The sequence below is a fragment of the Peromyscus eremicus genome, chromosome 14, assembly GCF_949786415.1.
Source record: "Peromyscus eremicus chromosome 14, PerEre_H2_v1, whole genome shotgun sequence".
In the NCBI taxonomy this organism is placed as follows: domain Eukaryota; kingdom Metazoa; phylum Chordata; class Mammalia; order Rodentia; family Cricetidae; genus Peromyscus; species Peromyscus eremicus.
Window position 1 is genome coordinate 74,050,597 of NC_081430.1, and position 25,841 is coordinate 74,076,437.

Below are 25,841 nucleotides of genomic sequence, written 5' to 3' on the forward strand. Positions count from 1 at the left end.
CAAACTTAATATGTAGCCCAGGCTGGCCTTGAATTTATGACCATCCTCCTGCCTTAGCCAACCAAATGCTGAGAATACATGTGTACCACCACATCTAGTTCTTCTTGAATTTTGAGTTGTCGTCTCAGCTGATTGATGTATCATCTGAATCTGAAAATAAATTAAGGACACTAGAGATCAGAGAGATGGTTAGGCTATTAAGAACACATTGCTTTTGCAGAGGAACCGGGTTCAATTCCAAGCACCCACATGGTGACTCACAACCATCTGTAACTAGTTCCAGGGGATCCAACGTTCTCTTCTGGCCTCCAGGAACACAAGGCACATGCATGAGGCACATACATGCAGGCAAAATAGCCATACACATGAAACAAATCTAAAAAACAGTTTGGGACATCTTCCACTAAACAATGATTGAGAAGCCACACCACTCATGTGTTTTTAGAATGGAGAAAAATGACCACAGAAATGTTGACATTTAAGAAGTAATTGTAAGAAAATAGAAAATATAAACCTTTTTTTAAAAATCACTGTATGAGGGCTGGGGTGTAGATCAGTGGCAGAGTGCTTGCCCAGCATGCCCAAGTTCCTGGGTTCAATCCTTACCACACATACCCCAGAAAAGCACTGAATGAACAAAATAATAGTAATAATAACAGTTTCTGGGAATGAATGATAATAATGTAGTTTCTAGGGATGAACAAAGAAGGTAAGCCAAGTGCATTGTGGAAGATCAGAAGGGGTCTCAGATTAGAACTTCAAAAGAATTGTTTTACTTAGGAAGAAGCTGACCTCCTCAAATCAGTCAAAAATGCGTGTAAATAGAAATGTCATGAAAGGAACTGAAATAGCAGATATTCAACCCCTAAGCTAGTGGAAGACAAAGAAAAACATAAAACGATCAACCAAAAGGAAAAAAGTGTTGAATTCAAGATGGGATGTCAGGGCTTTGTTTGATTTTGTTGGTTTGACCTTGGTTCATTGACACAGGAAAGGCACCATTGACTTAGGGACACTTGAACCTAATTTATAACTGGAAGAGTTAAAAAATGAACATGTATTTCATTTTTTTTAACCTTATTACATTTTTATTTATTTATTTATTTATTTATTTATTTATTTGTGCGTGTGTGTGTGTGTGTGTGTGTGTGTGCGCGCGCACACACATGTATATGTTTGTGGGTATACGTGTGCCACTGGGCACACGTGGAGGTCAGAGGAGATCTTACGAGAGTCAGTTCTCTCCCTCTGCCTTGTGGATCTGGGAACTGAACTCAGCAAGGCAGGCTCAGCAAGAAGCACTTTTACCAGCTGAGCCATCTCTGACCAGCCCACACGTGTTTTACTTTGTTAATAAAGTGCTATAGACACTTAATATCAATTATAACCCAAAGAATTCAATGAAACAAAATATATATCTTAAGAAGGTACTTTTCTGACTGTGTGTTTGTCTTTCGTACAGTATATGAGAACAAGGAGTTTAAAAACAGATGTGCATACAGGGCTGGGGATGTAGCTCAGTTGGTAGAGTGGCGTGCATGAAAGCCCAAGTCCTTGATTCCCAGGACTACAGAAACTAGGTTTGGTGGAGCAAGCCTGTTATCTCAGCACTTGGAAGGTAGAGTGAGGAGCTATGTTCAAGGTTGTTCTTGACTACAAAGCAAGGTTGAGGCTACCTTGGGCTACATGAGATCCTGTCTCAAAAAAATACAAATAAAAATCAGGGTCAGGAGATAGGCCAGTGAGCAAAGTGCTCGGATTTGATCCCCAGCACCAATCTAAAAGGCGGGGTGCAGCAGTGTATGCCTGGAACCCCAGCACCGCGCCAAAGGCAGAGACAAGAGGATCCCTAGGGCTACCTAAGCCAGCCAGTCTAGCCAAACAGGTGAGTTCCATTTCAGTGGTAAACACTTTCCCAAAAAGGGAGGTACCTGAGACTGACCTCCGGCCTCCACACACACTTACACACATGCACGCATACCTACGTACGCAGGTGTGTGCACACAAACACGTATACACACACAAAATTTAAAAATGAAAATGATTTGTCTTAGGTCGAAAAGCTAGGAAATAGCCATCAATCCGATCAGAGTCTGATCCTAAGCTGAGTTGTAATGACTGTTTTATACCGCCTACTATCACTGCTACAGCCGTCTATCCATACCAGAGGCAAGTCAAGGGATGGCATCCTAACGATGCTGAGCTATTGTCCCAGCGCAGGGATCCAAACCAGATACATAGCTATTCAGCTTGTGTTCCTGGATATTTACATCACAATGTGTCTTTATCATGAAGCCATATCATCTCTGACCCCACACTCTCCCCCAACCCAAGTCAGCCAAGGTGGGTGTCCACTCCCCATTTCAATAACCATCTGAATGCTTCAACCTAAAGGGCAGGATCAGAAACACAGAAGCCATGCCTATGGTTCCCCAACAGTATGGTTGAGTAAGCAAGACCTGAGCAAGTACACCACCACCAATAGACACGCTAACAAGGATGGGGGAAATCTCATGGGGCCCCGCCCACAGACTAAGAGCTATAGGCAACTAAGGGATGCTGAGAGTGGGAAAAACAGCCTTTCCCAGGGGAGAGCCACAACCAAGGGGTCGGCTCCGAAATCATCTACATACAGGTAACATTAAGTGGACGGAGCAGTGTGTGTGTGTGTGTGTGTGTGTGTGTGTGTGTGTGTGTGTGTGTAGAAAACAATAACAACAAAAAAAGGCCATAATTTCTAGAGGGAGCAAGAAGAGTACATGGAAGGGATTGGAGGGAGGAAAAGGGAGGGGAAATGATATAATTTTTAAACTTAAATGTGTATATGTATATACATACACACACACACACACACACACACACACACACACACATATATATATATATATTAATTTAAAGACAGTGGAGAAGGACAAATGTGAACAGAGGATTTAGAGAAAAGCAGAAACCTGCTAGGAATGAAGGGAGGGATAGGAGCTGGAGGGATGGCTCAGTGGTGAAGAACACTTGCTGCTCTTGCAGAGGACCCAGTATCAGCTCCCAGCACCCGTGCGGTGACTCACAACCATCTGTAACTACAGCTCCAGGGATCCAATGATCTCCATGGGCACCGCATGAAGGTGGTGCCCAGACATGCATGCAGGCAAAACACTAATATAGATAAAATAAAAATAAATACATCTTTAAAGAAGAAGGAGGACAAGCTAGGCAGTGGTGGCGCACACCTTTAATCCCAGCACTCGGGAGGTAGAGGCAGGAGGATCTCTGTGGGTTTGAAGGCCAGCCTGGGCTACAGAGCGAGATCCGGGACAACCAGAGCTACACAGAGAAACCCTGTCTCGAAAATTTTTTTAAAAAAGGAGGAGGAGGAAGAGGAGGAGGAGAAGAGGAGGAGGAGCTCTGGTTGGAGGAGTTGTTTGTGCTTATCTGAAATGCATAGCTTGTCCCTGTCCCCCTGCACCCTTCCTGGCTTCCTGGCCACCGTGAAGTAAACCGCTTCCCTCCCCACACATCTCCTCCATGAAGCTTCTGGCTTCCCAGGGGCCTAACGAGCCAGCTGACCATGGACAGAACTTCTAAGACCATCGGCCAAAACCAAGTTTCCTCCCTTCAACCATTTCCTTCAAGGCATCTGTCACTGCAATGAGACGTACAAATATGTTCTTTCTGTTCCACAGAGAGCAGAATGCCCACCTACGTGACACCTCTTAGCTCATCTTCTGGAATTCCCAAAGAGATGAGAAAGCCTCACCCATCTTGTTTCACGGTCTCTATCATCCAGGCTGGACTCAGACCCACAGTAATCCTTCTGCCTTAGCCTCCCAAGGGCCGAGGTTACAGGTGTGAGCTGCCTATGTGATCAATTTTTTACTTGTCTGTGTTGAGCCTGGGTCCAAGTCATAATTCACAAGCACTATGCCGTGAGGAGAGCTGAGGGAAGCCGAGAAGGAGCATCGGACACTGCACCGGAATTCCCACTTGTCTGCTTCCTGCTCCTCTCAAAACCCAAACAAACAGATAGCTGTGTTTCAGAGAGAAACCCAAGGGCTAGAGAGCTGAAGCTAAATGAACAGTCAGCAAAAAAGCAAAGAAGCCAGCCAGGCGGTGGTGGCGCATGCCTTTAATCCCAGCACTCGGGAGGCAGAGCCAGGCGGATCTCTGTAAGTTCGAGGCCAGCCTGGGCTACCAAGTGAGTTCCAGGAAAGGTGCAAAGCTACACAGAGAAACCCTGTCTCGAAAAACAAAACAAACAAAAAAAAAAAAAAAAAAAAAAAGCAAAGAAGCCAAGCTAAGATGCCGTCCAGACAGATCGTCTTCTTACTGGGAGTGCCATCTCGAAGCATCTATTCCCCTACTTGTAGAAAGCAAGTGGAGAGACAGGATCACACAGGCACCTGAGAAATCCACAAGACAGTCTGCCTTCCCGTCACAGGCTTTAACTGTGGATGTTCATGCCAGGATGTCACTGTTCACTGACAGGTGGAACTCCAGCCCATCTGAGCATCTCAGCGGCTAACAGTCCCCCAACCTTCATAGAGGCCTCTCCTTCACTCCTCCACCGAGCTGTGTCAGCCGCTGGCCTCTAACGCACTGACATCTTTGTCCTGTGCTTGCTCACACTTACCCAGCTCTGTGCGCATATCCGCTGTGAGGAATAACCAGTGCACTGTGATAGGCACACACTTAAAGATAACTCCCGTGCCCTGAGTCTCCTCTCTGCCAGGCCACGTGGCTCCAGTTCCTCGGCTCTCCCAGGCACCTACTGCAGTAAAAGGGAAGGGAACACTCACCACACTTGACCATTCCTACTTCGTAACACTTGCGAAGTCGGCAGGCCTGGCAGCTTTTACGCCGGTTCTTGTCTATGGTGCACTGATTCGTTGCTGGACAGATATAATCATTGTGTCCTACAGCAGGAAACAGGGCGATGAATGGGACATTTTGGTCAACAACATTGATAACATCATGAATCAGAAAGACAAGGGACAGTTACATGTAAAAGCACCAACATCAGCTACCGTGAAGATATTTGAGTACCTTTTGGTACTAGGGATTAAACCCAGGTCTCAGGCATGCTAGGGAAGTACTTCACCACCGAGCTATGCTCAGCCATGCTGTCTTTATTCTTTTCTAAATGTTTACTTAATTTTTTTGAGTGTGTTTCAAGACAGACTTTCAATGTGTAACAGCCCTGGCTGTCCTGGAACTCACTCTGTAGAACAGGCTGATCTCGAACTCACAGAGATCCACCTGCCTCTGCCTCCTGGTGATGGGATTAAAGGTGTGCGCCACCACCCACCCGTGCCCCCACAGCTTTTTTATTTTTATTTTATTTAATTTAACCCAGTTTATTTAATTTTTATGTTTATTGATTTAGAGAGAATGAGGATGTAGGTCAAGGGTCTTCCCAGAGTCAGTTCTCCTTCCACTAGGTGGGTCCTGGGCGTCTCACACAGGTCATTAAACTCGGCATCAAGTGTCTTTATGGACTAAGCCATGTCACTAGCCCTTAAAAGTTTATCTACGCCTTTAATCCCAGCACTCGGGAGGCAGAGCCAGGTGGATCTCTGTGAGTTCGAGGCCAGCCTGGGCTACCAAGTGAGTTCCAGGAAAGGCGCAAAGCTACACAGAGAAACCCTGTCTCGAAAAACAAAAAACCAAAACAAACAAACAAAAAAAAAGTTTATCTTTATTGTTTTGTATTTGTGTGCGTGCGTGTGTGTGTGTGTGTGTGTGTGTGCATGTATGTGTATGTGTGTGTGCATGTATGTGTGTGTGTGTGCGCGCATGTGTGTATGTGTGTGTGTATGTGTGCATGTGTGCATGTATGCGTGTGTGTGCATGTGTGTGCATGTGTGCGTGTGTGTGCATGTGTGTGCATGTGTGTGTGTGTCCATGTGTGTATGTGTGTGTGCATGTGTGCATGTGTGCATGTGTGTGCTCACTAATCAGTGAGCCCCAGGTTCACCAGAGAAACTGTCTTAAAAATGAAGGTGAACAGTGACAGAAGACAACACCCAGCGTTGACTTCTGGCTTCCACACATGTGCACATGCACCCTTCACAACAAACACACACAGACACCTGCAAGATAGCATCTCTAATATGGCCTCATATATACATATATACACACAGAGAGAGAAATGGGAACATAGATGATGTATGTCTATGCACACATAGAAATGGATATATTCATAAATCTATTCTCTAATTCCATCCCCTGAGAGGACCTGGTGCAGGGATCTTCCAAGAACAGTAAGAAAGGAGCACTCAGATCTTTTATTACTATCGTTTTCCAGTCAAGGGAATCAGGGTTCCACGAAAAAACAGCTAATTTCAGAACTAGGGCAGGTAACATGCACAACGAGCCTGAAACATTTTGTGCTAGGAAGGAATGTGATGCCCAAAGAGTTACAGGAACATATTGAAAAGACAGGAGTCAGCTTAAGGACTCCTACTGGCCAGATCTGAGATAATGTGAGCCTCAGAAAATAATGATAGCAACCCAATACAGAATATAAGGACCCATAAGTCATGCTGATACAAATCAATTCATTGACTTAATGGAGAATGCGATTATTTACTTAGGCTCAAAAGGTTTCCCAACAAAAGCGTTCCTTACAAAGGGGAGAAAAGGAGTAATTTTACAGAATGGTTGTCTAGCAGCCAGTACCTTAATCAAATAATCAAAATAAGGCCACTAGTAACAGAACAAATTGAAGCCACGCACCACTTGAAAGGAGCTAATGAACACGTCCGCCTCTCTGGGCTATCCCCGCTAATAATGCAAACAGAGTCTCCCGTGGAAGGTCAGACAAAGCCAGAGCGAGGGATGTTATGCAAAATGGCGGCTTCGGTCTTCCAAAGTTTCCTGACAATGGAAATAATGCAAGCTCTGAAGGACTAGAGACATGATACCTAAACACACAGTCAGTTCCTGACCTTGAGCCTAGCGCTAGGGAGGGCATTAGAAAACCTCCAAGTCTGAGTGTCAGGTGGTGCCAGCTGACACCCACTGGACAGTCGTATGACAGTGGCTACATAGGAAATACACGTTAAAGTATTCTGAGTGATGAAGTTTGTTGGCAGCATTTTCCCAAACAGTTCCAGGTGAAATATTTTTTTTGTCTCACACATGCATATTTTAAGTATGAGATTCATTAAAAACAAATATAGATGGTAGAGCACATCTGTAATCGAAGTACTTGGGAGTGGAAGGATTTCAAGGCTAGCCTGGGCTATGTAGCAGTAAGACTCTCTCTAAAATATAATTAACTAAATGGTCCCGTTGGCTTTCTTAAAGAATATAGCGTACTCTTCACTCAGCTACTACAGCTCAAGGTCTTCTTCATTCATTTGAGTTACTGATATACATAGCACCTTGTTGTAGGACTTGGTGTAGTGGGTAGCCATTCCAGCTTTGATCTGGAAGTTCCAACCCCCATTGAGGCTTCGGTAACTGTCACGCCTACAAGGCAGGGGGAGGGGGGGGTCCAAGGGAGGGTCCTGAAGACCTGAGATCCGGATGTGCCACTTTTTCTTGTTTCCTGGACCCTGGACACTGGAGGTAGACCGAGCAGAGTTCTCCAGAGAACACCACCGGACTGCGCTACATCTTTCCCAGACCCTGCGACCTACCTATCCCTTCATTTGTAAGTTACACCACAAAATAAACCTCCCTTTTAACTACGTGGAGTGGCCTTAATAATTTCACCAATACTTGGGTCCCGTTTCTTGCTGTCTATTGACTGCACACTGCCCTCGGCTCCTGCAGGCCAGTGCAGTTTGTCACCCAGTACACAGTGATGTCTGCTTTCTTCCAGGCCAGGGAGAACGCATCTATGACTCCAAATTTCTCTCTAGTCTATGTGATGGACTCTTTTTTTTTTTTTAATTATTTATAAGCCAGGCATAGTAGTGCACACTTTGAACCCCAGCACTCCAGAAGCAGGTGGATCTCTGTGAGTTCAAAGCCACAAAGCCAGCTTTGTGGTCTAAAGAGCAAATTCCAGGCCAACCAGGGCTGCGTAGTGAGATCTGTATCAAGAAAAATAAAAAGATATAGATAGATATAAGATTTTATGTGTTTGTGTGAATGCGTACACGTGTATATGTGCACTACATGTGTGCTGGTGCCCATAGAGGCCAAAAGACAGTATCAGACATCCTGGGAATGGAGTTATAGACAGTTGTGATCCTATCATATATATATGAAGGGATCAGATGAACATGCTTAGTAAAAACAGCCTAGAAAATGTTATGCAAGAAAAACAGAAGACCCCTCCTCAAGTTGAACCAACTATCAATGTGTTAAAAAATGGGGTCCAAGGGTAAATTTGGTTGGTTGGTCGGTTAGTTTGGGGTCCCATGCAATTACCAGAGCCGGGCATAATGGCGCATGCCTGTACATCTTAGCACTGGGGAGGCGGAGGCAGGAGGATCCAGGGTTCAAGATCATGCTAACAGCAAGTTTGAGGCCAGCCTGACCTGTCTCCAAAACAAACCAACAACAAATACAACTGTCAGAGCACATGCTACGTAAAGGTGGGATAGTTCAGGACTAAATTCAATGCAAAATATGTAGCTGGTTCTTTGACTTAAAATATAAAACTTCACAGGAAAAAAAGTGAAGTTTTACAGTATGGAATACAAAAAGATTATCTTATTCTTTGAGACATTATTGAGTTGATGTAAATAACAGGCCATCCAGCTTTGTGATAAAAGGAGACAGCACAGGAACAGTGAGATCTGAGTGTGAACTCAGGGAAAGGGGAAGGAGGAGGACAGGGGTGCACACCGTGAGCACACCGTGAGCACACTGTGAGCACACGTTCAGAAGCCAGAAACATTCAGGAAAATGAGTGAAACTTCCTAAGATGCACAAATAAAGCCAAGCCGTGAGGAACATGTGTGATTCTGGTACTGGGGAGGCTGAAGCAGGAAGACTGTGAGCTAATTTTTGTTGTTTGTTGAAATAAGGTCTCTCTAAGGAGCCCTGCCTTTCCTGGAACTCACTCTGTAGACCAGGCTGGCCTCGAACTTACAGAGATCCGCCTGCCTCTGCCTCCTGAGTGCTGGGATTAAAGGTGTGCACCACCACTGACTGTGAGTTTAAAGCCAGCCTGGGCTACATAACAAGTTTCAAGATAGCTTGGGCTACCATAGCAAGAGTCAAAACAAAACAAATAAAAAAGCCATAAATAAAATGTTTCCGGATATGAAAACTATTACAAAGATCCCCCCTGGGTCTGCAGGATTGCTGTGGGTAAAAGTACTTGATGTATAAGCCTTGGGTGATGCATCAAGGACTAGAGCTGGCCTCTAAGCTCCATAAGCACGCTGTGGTATGCAAGTACCTGAACTCTCTCTCTCTCTCTCTCTCTCTCTCTCTCTCTCTCTCTCTCACACACACACACACACACACACACACACACACACACACACATACACGTACACATGTCTTTAAGCATGCATAATATATTTTTTTTCCAAACAAAAAACAGGTTTGGCAAGATGGCTCAGTGGGCCCTAGATCCATATGGTGGAAAGAGAGAAGCAGGTCCTGCCTGCTCTCCTCTGATTTCCACAAGCTCGCCATGCTACACATGCATGTGCACACACACAATAAATAAACAAATTAATAACAATGAAAGTTTCCTTCAGGCAGAGGCAGGCAAATCTCTATGAGTCTGAACAGCCTGGCTAAATACTGAGTTCAAGGACAGCCAAGGCTAGCTATACAGTGAGGCCCTAGCAAAAAAAAAAAAAAAAAAAAAAAAAAAAAAAGAAAGAAAGAAAGAAAGAAGTATTTCTTCCAAGAGAGTTCATATAATAACAATAACAAATCTCTTCTTTTCTAATTTTTTTAAGAATGAGAAGTCATTTAATAAAATTATTCTAAATTGCCACAAAAAGATAGATATACAGAGTGGTTTTTATCCAAAATCACATAAAACTCAAAAGCACCCAAATGAAAGGCTAAGCAAACTGAAGTGTGTCTCTGCATCAGGATAGGATACTTTCAACAGCACAGCATTACAGGAAGGAAAAGAAGCAAAGGACTACATACTTTAAAAAAAGAGTCTCACGTAGCCCAGGCTGGCCCTGATCTTGCAATACAGCTGAGCATACCCTCAGACTTCTGATTTTTTTCCTGACTCCGCCTCCCTAGAATAGGGACCGAACCCAGGGCTTCAAGCATGCTAGACAAACACTCTACCAACTGAGCTACAGCCGCAGCCCAGGTGAATACTTTATGATTCTCTCATATGACTGGCTAGAGAAGACAACCGTAAGGACAGAAAACAGACCAGCTGTTCCACCAGCCTGCGGAACTAGTGTGAAAGGGGAGGGGACTTTCAGCTGATGGCACTGAATCAACAGTGCTGGTTACATAACATGTCTTCAAAACTTAGAGACATGGCTGATTTAAATAGGGAAATCTTACAGTAAGTAAGTTATATTTCAAACTAAAATCCCATACTGTTTTTCCCTCTTGCAATCAGGCTGTGCTGTAGCTCAGGCTAGCCTGGAACTCTCTTTGTAGCTGATCCATATCTGCAGCCCAGCTCCCATATTTTAAATCAGTGAAAAAAAACAATGAAAGGTTTAAATCAACAAAAAAAATGAAAAAAATGTATCTTAGAGATCAATACATTCAATTCTTATTCAATAGCAAGGTTTCTTTTTCAATTAAATAATAGCATATAGCAAAAGTCAACCATTACAAATTAAGTACAAGTTTATATAATTTTCCAATGTCAAAAGACCTAAAATTTAAAAACTATATTTAAGACTATCAAAGTTGGTAAGATTTGACCATTTAATGATTAGATATTTCTGCACACCAAATGTAAAGTCAACTTGGGAGATAGAGACTGGAAGGGCTTAAAGCCAGCTACAGAGTGAGTTCAAGGTCAAGTTAAACAGCTCCGCAAGGCTCTATCTTAAAAATAAAAAATCAGAGCCAACAGGATACTCTCAATGCTATCAAGAGTTTGGTGAAAAACAAAACAAAACAGAACTCTCAGGGACTGGGGATGTGGCTCATTTTTCAGAGTCCCTGCCTCGCATACAAGGCCCTGGGTTCCACTCTCAGTCCTGCACAAATCTGGACATGATAGAACACTCCTGTAATCACAGCTCTTGAGAAGTAGTGACTGGAGGATCAGAGTTCAAGGTCAAGGTCATGAGTTCAAAGTCACCCTGGGCTACAAGAGACCCTGCCTCAAACCAGAACAACAAAATTCACTCACATGTTGCTAATAGAAAAAATCATTTTTGTGACTTTCTGAGAAATAGTTGAAAAAAAAAACTATCAGGAATTTTAAACACGAAGCCAGTTATGGTTGCTCATATACGTAATCTAGGCACTTGTGAGACAAAAGCAGAAGATTCAGGAGTTTAAGGCTAGCCACAAGTTTGAGGCCAGCCTGGGCTACAAGAGACGATGACCAAAAAGGGAAAAGGAGTGGGCAAGAAGATCTTTAAGTATTAACATGACACTCTGACGTTTTACCCATTAGTTCTAAGACTATGTTGAAAGGAACATATTTTCTCAATGTTTCATCAACAAATATAAATCATAACGTGATTTGAAACAATAAAAACAAATGATAATATCTTCAACAGTAAAGACAAAAGCAATTCATCTATAAGGCTGAGTGTTAAGGGCTGTGAGAGAGGCTTTTAGGACTTCAACAACAGAGAAAGGCTTGCCAACCAAAGGATGGGAACAAGAACCCAGGGCTGGGGCCATGGCTTGGTCAGTTAGCATAAGGACAAGCTTAAGATGGCTTAGTCACACAGCATGAAAGACCCAAGTTTGATCCCCAGCACCAAGGTCAAAGCCAAGAACATATCTACAACACCAGCATGGGGTTTAGGAGGAACCTTTGTAGCTCTCCGGGTGGCAGCTGGTTCAGTAAGAAACCCTGACTCCAAAAATAAGGTGGAGAGCAATTGATAAAGACACCCAATGTAACCTCTGGCTTCCAGATGGGAATGTGTACACACACACACACACACACACACACACATACATACACACACACATACACACACATATATACACACACATACATACATACACACACATATACACACATACACACACACACACACACACACACAGTGAACAAAACACAGTACATCGCTTCGTCTTCCTCCATGTCACACAACTTAGTTCACAGCTCCACTAATAGTTGCTGAAAGATTTTAAATAGGAATAGAATTAAAGAAAAAAGCTTTCAAAAATAAGCTAGGCCACTTGGTGGTGGTGGCACACACCTTTAGTCCCAGCACTTGGGAGGCAGAGGCAGGCAGATCTCAGTGAGTTCGAGGCCAGCCTGCTCCACAGATTGAGTTCTAGGACAGCCAAGACTACATAGAGAAACCCCGTCTCGAAAAACAAAAAACAAAACAAATGAACAAAAAAGCTGTGCCTTAATTTGGACCCGAAGTGACAAGCAGCCTCCCTCCGTGATCCCTTCTCTGTGCTCCACAGCCCAGGAGAGAAACAGCAGTATTTGGTGTCTGGTAGTGCATTATGTGAAGAGGTCGGCAAGGCCAGTCCTGAGGGGATGCCCGGCACCACACAGCCCCCAGTGCTCTAAGATATGGCCAAGCAGCTTACCAAACAAACTGAAAATGAAAGAACATTAAGTGTTTAAAAACCACACTGTGAGTTGGGGGCATAGCATAGTTGGTAGAGAGCTTGCATGAAGAAGCCCTGGGTTCAGTTTTGGCTAAATCATGGGTTCAAGGTCAGCCTGGGCACATGGGACCCTGACTCAAAAATAAAAACAAAAGTCCCACTTAAATGCAATCAACCTCTGCAAACTACTTATGCCAAAATATAAAGAGTCCAGTGAAAGGATTGTTTGGGCACTAGCTTTCCTTTTTGCATTTTTAGAACATGGCATCCTGGTTGATTCGACAGAGAAGAGTAACAAGAGGGAAATTTTACGGTCAACAATCGGCAGCTATATCCTCAAGGTCCACAGACATTCTAAGCTGCCATGTATTTCCCACACAGCAAAAGAGAGCAGTTTCTTTCTAAAGGCTATAGCTACTTGTAATAGGTCAAAAGTTCCTAAAGAAGTCATTCTGGAGCCTCAGCAAGATTCAGGACCCAACGACCTAGGGGGCAACTCAGTCAGCAAAGATCTGGCTACAAAAGCCGAGTTTGGGTCCCCGGGACCTCTGTGAAAAGTGAAATGGGGTGCTGGGCTCTATAGCCCCATCTAGGGAGGCAGAAATGGGAAGGTCCCTGGAGCTCGGTGGACAGATATTCTAACCAATTAGTGAGTTCTAACTTCAGTGATGGACCTTGTCTGAAAAAGTGAGGCGGGGCCAGCAAGATGGCTGGGCTGGTAAACAGTTACTGCCATGTAAACCTGGAGACGTGAGTTCGCCTCTGACTTGTGCACTCACACCACAACATTCATACCCCCACACACATGCACACACCATACACGCATGCACACACATATAACAATGAATACTTTTTAAAGGTTTTTATGGTTGGGCGGTGGTGGCACTCGCCTTTAATCCCAGCACTCGGGAGGCAGAGCCAGGCGGATCTCTGTGAGTTCGAGGCCAGCCTGGTCTACAGAGTGAGTTCCAGGAAAGGCGCAAAGCTACACAGAGAAACCCTGTCTCGAAAAACCTAAAAAATAAAAAATAAAAAAATAAAGGTTTTTATGTATATGGGTGCTTTGCCTGTATGTATGTCTGTGCACTACATGTGTTCAGTGCCCATGGAGACCAGAAGAGGACATTGGATCTTCTGGGACTGGAGTTGCAGATGTGGTGTTAGGAATTGAACCCAGGTCCTCTGGAAGAACAGCCATGCTCTTAATCACTGGGCCACCTTTCCTGCCCCAGTGAATGATTTTTGTTAGTTTGAGACTAGCTTGGGCTATGCAGAGTTCCAGGCTAGCCTGAACTACATTGCCAACCCATGTAAAAACAAGCAAGCAAACAGAAACCTTTCACATCTGGATTTCAGAACATCTGAATTGCTCTGGTCACATAGTAGGGACTAGACCCGGCTTTGTATTGCTGCAGTGATCACAATAAAAATACTTAGTGAACAGATTTCACCACTACCACTCCACGAATACGTCCACTGCACGGAAGAGGAGCGGGGGTGGGGGGGTGGGGGGGTGGGGGGGTGGGGGGGTGGGGGGGTAGTCAAGTCATAGAGGTAATAAAGGAGCCAGGACAAACAGGTGGCCATCTCTACGGGGTACACCTCAGGGACACATAGAGAGATGCTCTTTACCCCATACCAATCCTCAGCCTTCTGATGTTACCAGTTTCTCTGCTTGCGGTAAAATGTCCTATTAATCTAGAATCATCAGTGGACAAGTTAAATTGTCACACTCACACTAACAACCCCCATGTTGTTATTAATTAGCTGAGAACTGGGCACCGCAGTGTGGGTAGAAAGGGAACTCTGTGACAGATCGCCTGAGAGGCAGCCCTAGGGGAGAGGACAGAGTGACAGGACAGAAAGAAGCCAACAAGAAGGTGACCGGGGTGAGGGAGACGCCTCCGTGAGTCAAGTACTGGTGGGACAGGCATAAGGACCTGGGTTCGGGGTCCCAACACCTAGGTGTCCATGCCTGCAGTCATGGTGTTGGGAGGCAGAAACCGGATCCCGGGAGCTCGCCTGGCCAACCAGTCCAGTCTGATTCACAAGCTCCAGGTTCAGTGAAAGATGCTGTTCAATAATGAATGCTGAGGAGACTGTTCAGTGGTTAAGGGCAATGGCTGCTCTTCCAGAGGACTCGGGTTCAATTCCCAACACCCCACATGGCAGCTCACAACTGTCTAGAACTCCAGTTCCAAGGAATCTGATGCTGTCGTTTGGCCTCCCTGGACACCAGGCACAGACACGGCACACAGACACATGTGCAGGCTAAACCTTCATACATATAAAATAATATTTTAAAAATAAAGATTGAGAACAGTAGAATAAAATACCTCATGTCTATCTGTGGCCTCCACACACATGCACACACACACATGCATATATGCTCCTACACACATACTCCACTATACACACATGCCACACACATGTCCATGTGCTCCTACACACACACACACACACACACACACACACACACGCATGCGCGTGCACACACATGCACGCGCGCACGCGCACACACACACACGCACACGCACATGTACTCTTCCCCACATAGGCACCCTTCTATATACATAAAAAATAAACACCTTTAAAAATAAGAGACTTCAATAACTCAGGGCTGGTAAGGGGAGGGGAGGTGGCTGATGAGGGAGAAGCAGCAAAGACAGACAGGCTGACCAGCCTTGAAGCCAGGCGTACGCAGCTTCTAGTGTATTAAAACAAACGAACAAAAACCAATACAGGCTGTGGGGGTAAAGGCACTTGCTGCCAAGCACGATGACCTGAGTTCAAGCCCCAAGCCCCACCCAGTGGAAGGTCAGAACCGACTCCAGCACACTGTCCTTTATCTCCACATGTAACAGAAATGGGCTGAGTTTAAGTGTAAGAGCTAGTCAGCGGTAGGCCTGAGCTAACGGCCGAACAGTTATAATTAATATTAAGCCTCTGTGTAATTATTTTATAAGCGGGCCACGAGACTGAGGGGGCTGAGCAGGACCGGAGAAATTTTCCAGCGACACCCCGCCCCCAACACACACACAATAAAAAAAAAATGTTTTGACAGAAAACACATCACGATCAAGTGCACACCAAGTAAACAACTGCCAGCAAAGACTCTGGTGAAGGTCAAGGAGACAGTCTGATACCGGACTAAAAACTAGGGGGTTGAAAAGGCGGTTCCACAAGTTCAAGGACAACACACGTCTCAAAGTCCACTACAGTTAATTCCCGATTCCTGACCATTTCCATAAATTACATTTCTTCTCCTTCCCTCAGGAGCCAGCCCACCATCATGACATAAACATGTCCTATATTAAACCTCAGAAAAAAAAAAAAACAAAGACAGACAGACAGACACCCTTCAGAGCTCCTGATGAGCACAGATTTTTTTTTTTTCAAGCAGTATCTTTACAAGGTTGTTCACCCTCGTTTTCCAAGCATCCCCTCCCCAGTTAAGTAATGTAGGGGCAAACTGACCCCTATAATCTCGAGGTTCTAGGGTAGAAACATGCAATCCAAGGACCCATACACCCCCATTCAACCCACTCCCAAACACACACGATCATCTGAGCTGCTCCAGTTTATGAAGTGTACCAGCCAGGCCAACGGTGACCCTTCGATCAGGTCACCTCTGCGAAATCGCTTGCAAGCCGAAGTGTGAAAACTAAAGAAGAGGTGTACCATAGTCTTGTACCTTGAATGCTTCTTTTAAAAAAGGCCTTACATCCTTCGCACGACCAGACGCCATAGTGATACCCAGATGCGTAATCGCTGCAGACTGCGCAGAAGTGGGCATCCCTCTTTGAACTTGGACTAGTAACAGGGCTGGCATAACTGCTCCCGCTAAGTTTCCTTTTCAGCGTCTCTCTGGGGGAGCAGAGAAAACGGGCATTGTAAAAGGACATGAAAGAGAGAGCAAGGGCTTTCGGGGGAGGGGGGAGGCATGGGGCGGGGGGGGGGGGGGGAAGTAGCATGAACTTTGCCAAATTAACTCTTTGCCTTCCAGGGTTAGGGATAAATATGTTCCAGGAAACCCCGCCATCAGATCACAAAGAGCCATGCTGGGATGACTGACATCCCAGTGCTTGGGTGGGGTGCCCAGGTCCTCAGGAGGCTGAAGGAGGCGGCTCAGGTCTGGGCTCGGTAGATCTAAGGAGAAAAAGCTCTGCAGAGGAGCGGCAGGGGCAGACGCCCCCTAGCCGCTGATTTTGCCAGGACATGTTTCTTCTGGGAAGGGAGATAGTAGAGGCAGGACTCATTTAGAAATGATGGAAAACTTTCCCAATGGTTAAGTTTGTCTAAATATTACCAGGACGTTGATGGGAATTTAAGAGGTTAAAAAAAAGTCATCCTTTAACATAGATGTAAGTGAAAAGCATTGTAAGTGAAAAGCATTAATCTTAAGGTGTGGCTGACGGTTTTTATATTTATCTTACCAATAAACAAAAAGATTAAGGAGAAAAATTTAATTATTGTGTAATATTTTCTCAAAGGTTGTTTTGGTTTGGTTTGGGGCTCAGAGGTACTGAATTTTGGGGTGCTGGGATGGGCCCAGAGCCTCATGAATGTTAAACACTGAGACAGGCACGCCAGCCACTATTTCCTCTAAGTTTTATGACACTATCTGAAAGTAATACTTTTTTTTTTGTTTACTTGTTTTGTTTTTTGAGACAAGATCTCTTGGAACTCACTCTGTAGACCAGGCTGGCCCCAGACTCAGAGATCCGCCTGTCTCTGCCTCCTGAAAGCTGGGACCACACCCTGCAAGCAATGTATTTACTAGTCAGTGTGCCCTAACGTGGCACTCTTCTTCCAGAAATCCATTTCTTCCTACCACTTATTCATAGTCCATCCTCTCCCGCCACAGCCGTTGTTAACGCTGAAAACCTTATAAATTAGACTGAAATAATCTGTCGTTTGGCCATGCATTTGGAGTTTGGTTTGTTTTAACGTCAGAATTTTTCGATAGGATCCTGCAGTTAGTTCCTCATTGATCCTTACAAAGCACGGCCTCAGCTCATCACTAAATCTTATTCCCATTATCTTTCCTGGCTTCGCACAGCTACTTCATGGAAGTTGTAGTGTTACCATGGTTACTTTCATCCTGGAAACAATTTGTCATCAACGGTAAGTAACCCGTCATTTTTATACTAAGACTCTAATCTGACTGTAAGAAACAAACAAACACTTAAAACCTAACCCCTTCATCAGGACCAAACTGATGTAAGTTTGATGTTTGTTGCATAAAGAGAACATCTATTACAGTGAACTTTTCCCACAATACCCAGCCGTAAGCACAACTTTTTAATAAGAACTAGAACATCAGACTAGGACAGAGCAATATGTCTCAGGTATCCTAAGAGACAAAATAAAGGCCTAGGCTAACACACGTCTCTCTTCCTACTAAACCGTAAAGTGAGGATCAAGGCACCATCCATGACTTGGATGAAGACAGGACTTTACCTGTTCACAGGTAAGGTGTGTTCTAGTGATCTTGCTTCATACCAAGGAGTCTTCTGAGGTTCCGCATACAGAAGCGAGGACTGGCAATGAGTGGCCAAAGGAGAGAGGTGTCCAGAAGTTGGCCACAACACATTTGGGCTTGTGGTCTGTCGAACAGGCCCACCTTCCAGGTTATTGGCACTGCTGGGGACGCTGTAATTCATCACAGCGGGACTATAGAACGCCATCGCTGAGTATTCATGGCGGCTCTCTACATAGGAGGAAGGGATATAGATGGGGCCGTGCTCCAGCGGCAGGAGGGGCTGGCTGCAGTTGTAGGAAGCAGGGGAATTAAGGCTTGATGGTGAGTTTTTTATATCCATGTCTTGAGCAGGTAGCAGCTGAGAAAAATCCTTGTGAGAAGATGTACAGACGGACATTATGTTCTCAAAGACTCATGGCAGGTGTGACGCCTGCCAAGGAAAGCAAACCAGGTCCAGTTAGCTCCAGCTGCAAGGGTAACTGGTAAGTATTCATTGTGGCTAGGGCCCCGACACTCAAGGAGGATGAGGCAGGAGGATTTCTAGTTCCAGATCTGCTTGGGCTACAGAGTGAGACACAGTCTCAAGAAAAGAAAAGAAGAGAAGAGAAAAAAGAAAATGAGGATGGGAATACAGCGTAGTTGGTAGATCCTTGCCTCACACGCAGGAGGCCTGGGCTTTGATCCCCAGGACTGCATAAACCAGGGATTGTGGAAGACCTTTGTAAACCCAGTATTCGGGAGGTGGAGGCAGAAGAATCAGAAGTTCAAGGCCATCCTCTTGCCAGGGGTTCAGGATCAACATGGGATATATGATACTGTAGCTCAAAAAAGAAAAAATAGGGCAAAATGGCTGAATGGGTAAAAGTGTTTGCTGCTCAAGTCTTATGATAGGAGCTCACCCCAGAACCCATGGTGGGAAGTGAGATTTCCTGAGAGTTGTCCTGGGGAAGCCAACACATACCACAGCACCCATGTGTCCACGCTTTTGCTGTCTCTCTGTCTGTTTATCTCCTTCTGTCTGTCTGTCTGTCTGTCTCTCTTTTTGTCTCTTTCTAACACACACGCAGAATTTGTTTTAAAAATTCAAGTATTCATATTATCTTAACCATGCGCACATACATGCGCGTACGCACACACACACACACACACATATTAGTACAGGACTACAAGTATATCCTGGAAGATATATATGAAAATATTACCTACAAAGAAATGTAAGGTCTAGAGTTCTCATTCTCTATTTCATTGACTGTTGTTTTTTTTTTTTTTTTTTTTTGAGACAGGTTCTTATGTATCCCATGCTGTCCTCAAACTACTTATGTAATCAAAGATGATCTTGAATTTCCAGCCTCCACCTCCCTCCCAAGTGCTGGGACTATATGTATTCACCACCATGCTGAGTTTGTGAAGCACAAGGATCGAACCCAGGATCCTCCACATGCTAGTCAAGCACTCTGCCACACTCTCTTCTCATTCACTTTATTGGTGCTGATGTCAGATACAAGAATTTTTTAAAATATTGTTATTTTGTTTTATATGCATGGATGTTTTGTCAGCTGTATGGCTGTGCACTACATGTGTGCCAGGTGCCTACAGAGGTGCCAGGAGTCCCCTGGACTACAGTTGCAGAAGGCTGTGAAACATCATGTGGATGCTTGGAATCTGAATCAAACAAGGTCATCTGGAGAAGAAGCCAGTGCTCTTAGCTCCTGAGCCATCTCTCCAGACCTCAACCATAAGAACTTTCAACCGAAATAATTTATCACAAAATTATATTTGAACCTAAAAACACAGAAATACATTTAAGTATTTTCCCCTAGAACTATATAAGATCAACTGTAAGCTGTTACTGAAAAATAAGACTGAGTGGGAACATCAGTGAGTGAGACTATCATAGTTTTAACATGTAAAAATATGCTATAAATCTACAATAACAAAAATGAGGAATTTATCACATAAATAGTCTGACCATAGTGTGACTTTGTCAGTCTATTGCCTCTAAACTTTAAAAGCAGACTGAAATATAGGATTTATACAAAAAATAAATAGGCCGGGCGGTGGTGGCGCACGCCTTTAATCCCAGCACTCGGGAGGCAGAGCCAGGCGGATCTCTGTGAGTTCAAGGCCAGCCTGGACTACCAAGTGAGTCCCAGGAAAGGCGCAAAGCTATACAGAGAAACCCTGTCTCGAAAAACCAAAATAAATAAATAAATAAATAAATAAATAAATAAATAAATAAACAAATAACAGAATTCCTGTAAGACTAAAGTGAGCTCCATGGTTAGCTCAGAAGAGGGCGCTATAGAGACAAAGAGGCTTGTGGCGACTTCAGGCCCTGGCAGAGGCAGGCAGTATGAATGTGAGACTCCAGGGCGGAGCTTGCCCCAGCCAAAGGTCCAGAATGAAATCCCTTGGCAGCCTGGCAGTCTGCCTGGCAATGACCTTTTCATAGGCTCCTCTCTGGACCGTGACCCAAAAGTTGAACTGCACAGTCATCCATTGCCCAAGACTCATCACCCTGACAACTTCTGCCAAAGGCCTTCTGCACTTTGAGTGCATGGCCTGGCTACTGGCCGCCAACCACTGAACTGCATTTATTGAGAGGGGACCTATTGCTTAATCAGCAACCCTAGATCCTCCAAACCCGCAGACATCACTGTGTGCCGATGGCCAAACCTCACCTTGTGTTCTAAACTCCTTCAGCGTTGGATATTCTCCAACTTGGGTGCTCCCCCTCACCCCTACGGGGCCAAAAGACTCTCTGCATAGTTCATACTTCTCTCTCTCTCTCTCTCTCTCTCTTTCTCTCTCTCTCTCTCTCTCTCTCTCTCTCTCTCTCTCTCTCTCTCTTTGGTTTTTCAAGACAGGATTTCTCTGTGTAACAACCCTGACTGTCCTGGAACTCGCTCTGTAGACCAAGCTGGCCTTGAACTCCGCCTACCTCTGCCTCCCAAGTCCTGAGATTAAAGGTGTGTGCCACCACACCTGGCTTATCTCTTCTTAGAGCTAGTATATCTTTGTATTAAACTTCCCCTGTTGAAGGTATCATAGAATTGTATGTTCTGAAATGACCCAGATTGTTAATACCAACAGAACAGGCAATCCAAAGATTCGAAGGTAGGGGAAATCTGGTGGATAATAATGAGGTCTTTTGGAAGAACAGCAAATGCTCTTAATATCTTCAGTATTTCAGATCTGTTCTCTTACTTGGGTGCACTGTTTGGCTGTATCATCTGAGCATGGCTGACGCTACCAAATCCTTAATCAAAACACATTTAAAGTACTTTAAACAGTGCACTTTCTAACAACTGAGTGCAAAATACGTAAGCTCTTGATATGCATAGCAATTGTATTTATACATAAAATTGGGAGGTCATAATTAAAATTTAAATTTCTTGAACATTAAAAAAAAAAGTATAAAGAGCCAAAATGGCAGGTCCAGTTTAACATATAAAAATTAGGTCCAAAAATGAGTACGGCCACTCTGGTATATATGTTACCTTTTAAAAGATTTTTATTTATGTATTTATTCATATGTGCACCTGTATATGTATGTGTACATATATGTGCAGGTACGTGCACCCATGTACACCCACAGAGGCCAGAGGGGTTGTTGAGTGTCCTCCACTATCCTATCCCCACCTATTCCTTCTGTCCCTAAACCTAGGTTTCAAGTTTCCCTCTGCTAGGATGTAAGCTCAAACCCTAGAGTTTCCTGTCTCCATCTGTCTTGAAGTTGAGACTGCAAGCACATACAGGATATCCAGCTTGTTAGACCAGTGCCAGGGTTAGAACTTTGGTCCTCAGGATTGAGCTTTTAGTCATCAGGTCATCTCTCCAGTCCTACATGTGTTGTTTGTTTGTTTGTTTGTTTGTTTGTTTGTTTGTTTGAGTGGGTATTTCATGTAACCCAGGCTGGTATTGAACTTGCTATGAACTCCTCTACCTCCCCGGGTCTACACTTAAAGATGTCCACAACCATATAAAGTATACGTGGTGCTGTGGATCAAGCCCGGGGCTTTGTGCATGCTAGACACTTTGCCAGGGAAGCCACATCCCCAGCCCTTTATGTCCTATCTATAGAGAATGGCACTGACTGATCCAGGCATGGTGGCACACATCTGCATTCCTAGCACTGGAATGGCAGAGGTAAGAGTTATAGCTGCAAGTCTGAGGGCAGGCAGCTTGTTCTGCATACTGAGTGCCAGGCCATCCAGAGCTAGTCAACAAACAAACAGAAAAACACAAAAATGCCACCAAATCTTTCTGAATGCAACCCTCCAAAAGGAGCAAACACAGGACTCTGAATTGTCATATGGAAAGCAATTAAATTCAGGAAATTACAAGCCAAGAGAACAGTAAAACTCAAACAAATTTGAACAAAGGACCTCAAGATGATACTGTTAACAAAAACGCAATTAGCCAGGCAGCAGTGGCGCACGCCTTTAATCCCAGCACTCGGGAGGCATAGCCAAGCAGATCTCTGTGAGTTCGAGGCCAGCCCGGTCTACAGAGCGAGATCCAGGACAGGCACCAAAACTACACCGAGAAACCCTGTCTCAGAAACACACACACACACACACACACACACACACACACACACACACACACACAAATTAAATGGTAAATGGTTTGATATGATTTTAGCATTGTAACCAAACAAGATCTCACTGAATCTACAGGGTCTTAGCTCTTCATCCCCTAAAGGAATGTAGTTAGCACGCCAGCATCCCAAGTTCGGCAGACTCCACAGGGCAGCCATCAGGAACCTTGGCTGTGTTTTCCTCTCATCAGGCCTTTTATTTAGGATTTACTTCCTCTTATTTTTCTGTGTATGAGTGTTTTGCCTGTGTGTGTCTGAGATGTACACTGAGTGTGTATCTGGTACCCAAAGGAACCAGAAGATCTCCTGGAACTAGAGTCACAGATGGTTGTGAGTCACCACGTGCCAGGAACTGAACCCTAGTCCTCTGAAGAAGCATGAAGTAACTGGGTTGAGAAGGTAACGCAGTCAATGAGGTATCTACCTGCAGGCATGAAGGCCCTAGTTCAACCCAAGAATCCACGTAGAAGGCTTCATGATGCTCCATACCAGGCTGATGAGAGACTCTGTCCGCAAAAAACCAAGGTGGAGACAAATGGGATGGCTCCATGGGTAAAATCACTTGCTTCATAAGCAGACTGAGTTTGATCACCAGAACCCACAGAATGACAGAAGAGTTGTCCTCCAGCTCCAGACACATGCAGAGTCATGGCATGCACACACCCACACTCTCACAGACATCATGCATAAATAATAATAATAATAATAATAATAATAATAATAATAATAATAAATAAAAAGTTAAATTGGGCAGGACAGATGGTCCAGCGGTTAAGAGTGCTTGCTACTCTTTCAGAGGACCCAAGTTCAGTTTCCAGCACCCACATCAAGTGGCTCACTACCACCTGCAACTCTAGTCCAGAGGATCTGATACCTTCTTCAGGCCTCCGCAGAAACCACACACATATGCACATACATGCACATACGTACATCCCGATACGTAAATAATACAATATTTACATAATAATTTAAATTTAAATCTTTTTTCAAGATGGACAGTGCCTGAAGAAGATCAGCAACCTGAGGTTGTCCTTTGGCTTGCACACTCATATACACACACATACGTGTGCACATGTGTACCCACACACATGCGTGGGCGCACATGCACATGTATACACAAAAAGAAAGTAATGATCAGTCACGTGGAAAGACATGAACTTAAAAAAAAACACTTTCCCTTATCCAGCTGGTAAGTGAACATAAAATTTAAAAACAGCAGAGAATTGATCTCATCATCCCCTTTCACACCCTCAGGTCAGCAGCTCAAATGACCCTGCCATGGAAAGGCATGTCCCAAGATCATTTAGGTCATCAGTCAGCTGCCATAACGATGTCACCTAGAAAACAGAGATCTCATATGTGAGCATATATATCACCAATCCACTTCCCCAGTTTTTCTGCCAAGTCCCAGGACGTTCCATGTTGTTGCGGACCACTGCTGGCTGGCTGGTGGTTAGAACTACAGTTGCCCTTTGGCCGAATATCTTTTGATACATCCAGATTCACAACACAACTACTTGTCAGGGGCATCTTGGATAATGAGTGGAACGATCACCGATAACGGAACTTTTCTTCCTCAATCACAACCTCGGAGAAGCTTTCGTAGACTTGAGGTTACGCATGGCATGCTAAAGTAGGCCCTGGGAAACACATTTGGATCTCAAGTTAAAAAAATAAACTTTTTAAAAGCCCAATATTGACAGTGATTTTTATGGAGAAGAAAAAGGTTGGCCCTGGAAATAACACATTCCACAAAGAATAGACAGACATGCAAATCTAGCTGAAGGAAGGAAGTCAGTTACCAGCTAGCCTATATTCATGGGTAGTACGGCACAGGGGATAGAACAGAACACGGGGTGCCAGGCTCCGCTCTTCCTCAACACCAGCTCTTAGACAAACCACAGAAATTCCTTGAACTTTCATATCCTTTTCAGTAGAAATGAGAAAATATTGTGGGATGCACCTTTTCACAGCACTCCGAGGGAGAAAGGAAGTGAAAAGCATTCTGTGAGGTGTCATTATATGGCGAAGAGGGTGAAACCAGCCCACTGACGTGCCCCCTGGGCACACCTCTCTCGTTGGAAAGGATTCCCAGACAATTTAAGATAGATTGATTTCTGATCGTGAAGACTTGCTTCTGAACTTTACTTTTTAAACTTGTGTTTGACGGAAGCCCGTCACCACAAGCAGTCCAGATAGCTGGGTTGTTAGGAGCCTGCCTGCTGTGGGTGTATAAACAAAACGCCACCTCCCCTGAGTGCCATATCCTGGGCCTGCAGATGTGGTTAACTTTGACAGGTTACCTCCATTCTCCTTCACCTGTCCATCCCACCCCACCCCCCACCCCCAAGCATCCTATTCAAACACTCCAATTCACACTCACCAAAGAGAATTTCATGGACAAGAAAAATACATAGAAATACATTTCTCTTCTTCCTCCTTTTTTCTCTAAGACAAGATCTCATGTAGCTGAGGCTGGCCTAAAAAACTGCTACATAGCCAAGGTTGTCCTTAAACTCCCTGATCTTCCTGCTTCTCTATTCCGAGTTCTAGGATTATAGGCAAGTACCACCATACCTGCTCCATGTGATGCTCCAAAGCCATGGAGGCCAGGGCTTTGTGCATGCTAGGCAAGCCCTTTACCAACTGAGCCACATCCCTTTAGGTATACCTTTTAAGCATCAAGCATTCTTGATGTGTGCTTCTGTTTAGCAGTTACTACCTTCACATTTATCTTTTCCAAAGCAAAATATTAAGGCCCTCAATCAATTTTGTGTTAGGAACAAAGAAAACTTACTCTAAAATAACCATAAAACTGACCACTAATAATTGACTTACATGCAACTCTTTAAAACTTGTATGTGCATATTCAAAAATGAGAGAAAGCTAAACCCTCTCTATCTTAATTCTTAGACTGGTATTTTTTTATTTTTTTTTATTTTTTTTTTTTTATTTTTTTTTTTTTTTTGGTTTTTCGAGACAGGGTTTCTCTGTGTAGCTTTGCGCCTTTCCTGGAACTCGCTTTGGAGACCAGGCTGGCCTCGAACTCACAGAGATCCGCCTGGCTCTGCCTCCCGAGTGCTGGGATTAAAGGCGTGC

The 25,841-nt window shown here is 44.3% G+C and overlaps 1 protein-coding gene across 2 annotated transcripts in view; it reads right to left on the minus strand.

The window, feature by feature from the left end:
• Positions 1-18,548, minus strand: part of Esr2 (estrogen receptor 2) — a 38,271-nt gene extending 19,723 nt beyond the window's left edge. For both annotated transcript variants that reach the window (XM_059279468.1, XM_059279467.1), the window contains exons 1-3: positions 18,118-18,548; positions 16,349-16,521; positions 4,791-4,907 (exon numbers count right to left, since the gene is read on the minus strand). In XM_059279468.1, the coding sequence (XP_059135451.1) occupies positions 4,791-4,907; positions 16,349-16,521; positions 18,118-18,536 (709 nt within the window). In that variant the 5' untranslated portion in view covers positions 18,537-18,548. The remainder of the gene's footprint in view (positions 1-4,790; positions 4,908-16,348; positions 16,522-18,117) is intronic.
• Positions 18,549-25,841: the final 7,293 nt, after the last annotated feature.